Raw genomic sequence first — 1,728 nt, 5'->3', positions numbered from 1 at the left:
AAAAAAAAAAAAAAAAGGCACATGCGGCGGTTTCTTTAGCTTCTTCCTTGTACAAGTTGGGATGTCTCTGTCTTCCACGGAGCTTATAAATTAGTGGAAATAGCGAAGCTTGGGTTAGTAGTTATTATTATTATGATGGTGCATTTATAATCGCACGACTCCATCATCTCTTTCAATTTTATGCTTCACTCTCTTCTCCTCCAATCACAGAATCTTGGATCCTCCGCAGAAAAAACATCCGTCTCTTGTGACCGTTGATTTTATTTGGAAAAAAGAAAAGAAAAAAATCTCCCTTTAAAATCGTTGATTCCTTTCATTTCACTTCTGGTCTAAAAGATTTCAAGATCTAAACCAGAACAAGAAAGAGAAACAAAACAGCTAAAACCTTTTTTGAAACCGTTTCTTTTTGGTTGTCGGTAAATTAAAATTTTGGATTTTTATTGGGAATTAGTGTTGGGGTTTCTTGTGAAGAAGAAGAAGAAGAAGTAGAAGATGGTCGTCAAGAATGTTCAAGATTTGGATGTTCTTCCAAGAAATAGCTCCGATTTATTCGATGATGATGGTCGTCCCAAGCGAACCGGTACCATTTTTTTTTCTTCGAAGTTTTGTTTTTAATAGAGCTAAGTAAAAGCTGTTACCAGAATTACCGGATTTATGTTTTCTTGAAAATAGTTTTCTCAAAAAAGTAGTCTGTCCAAACTTTTTTTTATAACCGAAACCCAAACCTCGTAAAGTTTGGGTTCGGGATTTCAATCGAAACTAGAGTCTGTTAAACTTTTTGAAACACATACAGTGACTAAACCAAAAAGACTTAAACCATGGTTCTTTACTCCTTAACTTCACAATGAGTCTTTTAAGTTTTTAACAATAAGAAAGTTTTTGCAAACCTTTTTTCTTTTGGACTTTGTGACTTTTGATGAACCATACCATCATAGGTTTTTAAAAGGCGTAGCTTTTGTGGACATTTGCCAAATCCCGCACTGGAATTGTGAAATAACATGATTTGTGTGGAATACAAATCAGACCCATGAGAGTTGACCTTTTTTTTTTTTTTTCCTCGAAAGTTTGGTTGGGGAAATTGATGGTGATTTGGTTGTGATTGGAATCTAGGGACGGTGTGGACAGCAAGTGCACACATAATAACAGCCGTAATAGGGTCAGGAGTGTTGTCTTTAGCATGGGCTGTTGCTCAGATCGGTTGGGTTGGTGGTCCAGTGACTATGTTACTCTTCTCTCTCGTCACTTATTACACATCTATCCTCCTATGTTCTTGTTACCGCTCTGGTGACTCTGTTACGGGAAAAAGAAACTATACTTACATGGACGCTATTCAGTCCAACCTCGGTAAAAAAAAAAAAAACAAAAAAAATCATTTTGTTGTCTGTTTTTTTAATGGTTAGATTCATCAAAAGCTGAATCTTGTATCATTTTTTTTTTCAGGTGGCATTAAGATGAAAATATGTGGAATTGTGCAATATCTTAATCTCTTTGGTACTGCAATTGGATACACTATTGCATCAGCTACAAGTATGATGTAAGTTACAACTTTGTTTTCACAACTCTTTTTTTTTATTCTTTCACACTCGGTCCAAAAAGTAGATGCGTGTCTCACTTTGCTGTTCAATATAGTCCATACAAGTCATTTTTTAAGTTTGGTTCACACTCAATAATGCTGTCTCAAAGTCAATGTAGTTTTATTAAATCAATTAAAGGACGGCTCAAAAACGC

At 35.2% G+C, this 1,728-nt stretch overlaps 1 protein-coding gene across 2 annotated transcripts in view; it reads left to right on the top strand.

Moving 5' to 3' along the window:
* Positions 19-1,728, top strand: part of LOC104757941 (amino acid permease 5) — a 4,077-nt gene continuing 2,367 nt past the window's right edge. The window contains exons 1-2 of one of the 2 annotated variants that reach the window (XM_010480735.2): positions 19-580; positions 1,111-1,252. In XM_010480735.2, the coding sequence (XP_010479037.1) occupies positions 493-580; positions 1,111-1,252 (230 nt within the window). In that variant the 5' untranslated portion in view covers positions 19-492. Of the gene's footprint in view, positions 581-1,110; positions 1,345-1,728 lie in introns of both variants that reach the window. The other variant, XM_010480737.2, reaches the window with a different exon arrangement.

This window comes from Camelina sativa, chromosome 17, assembly GCF_000633955.1.
Source record: "Camelina sativa cultivar DH55 chromosome 17, Cs, whole genome shotgun sequence".
Lineage (NCBI taxonomy): Eukaryota > Viridiplantae > Streptophyta > Magnoliopsida > Brassicales > Brassicaceae > Camelina > Camelina sativa.
This window is presented reverse-complemented; position numbering and strand designations above follow the sequence as displayed.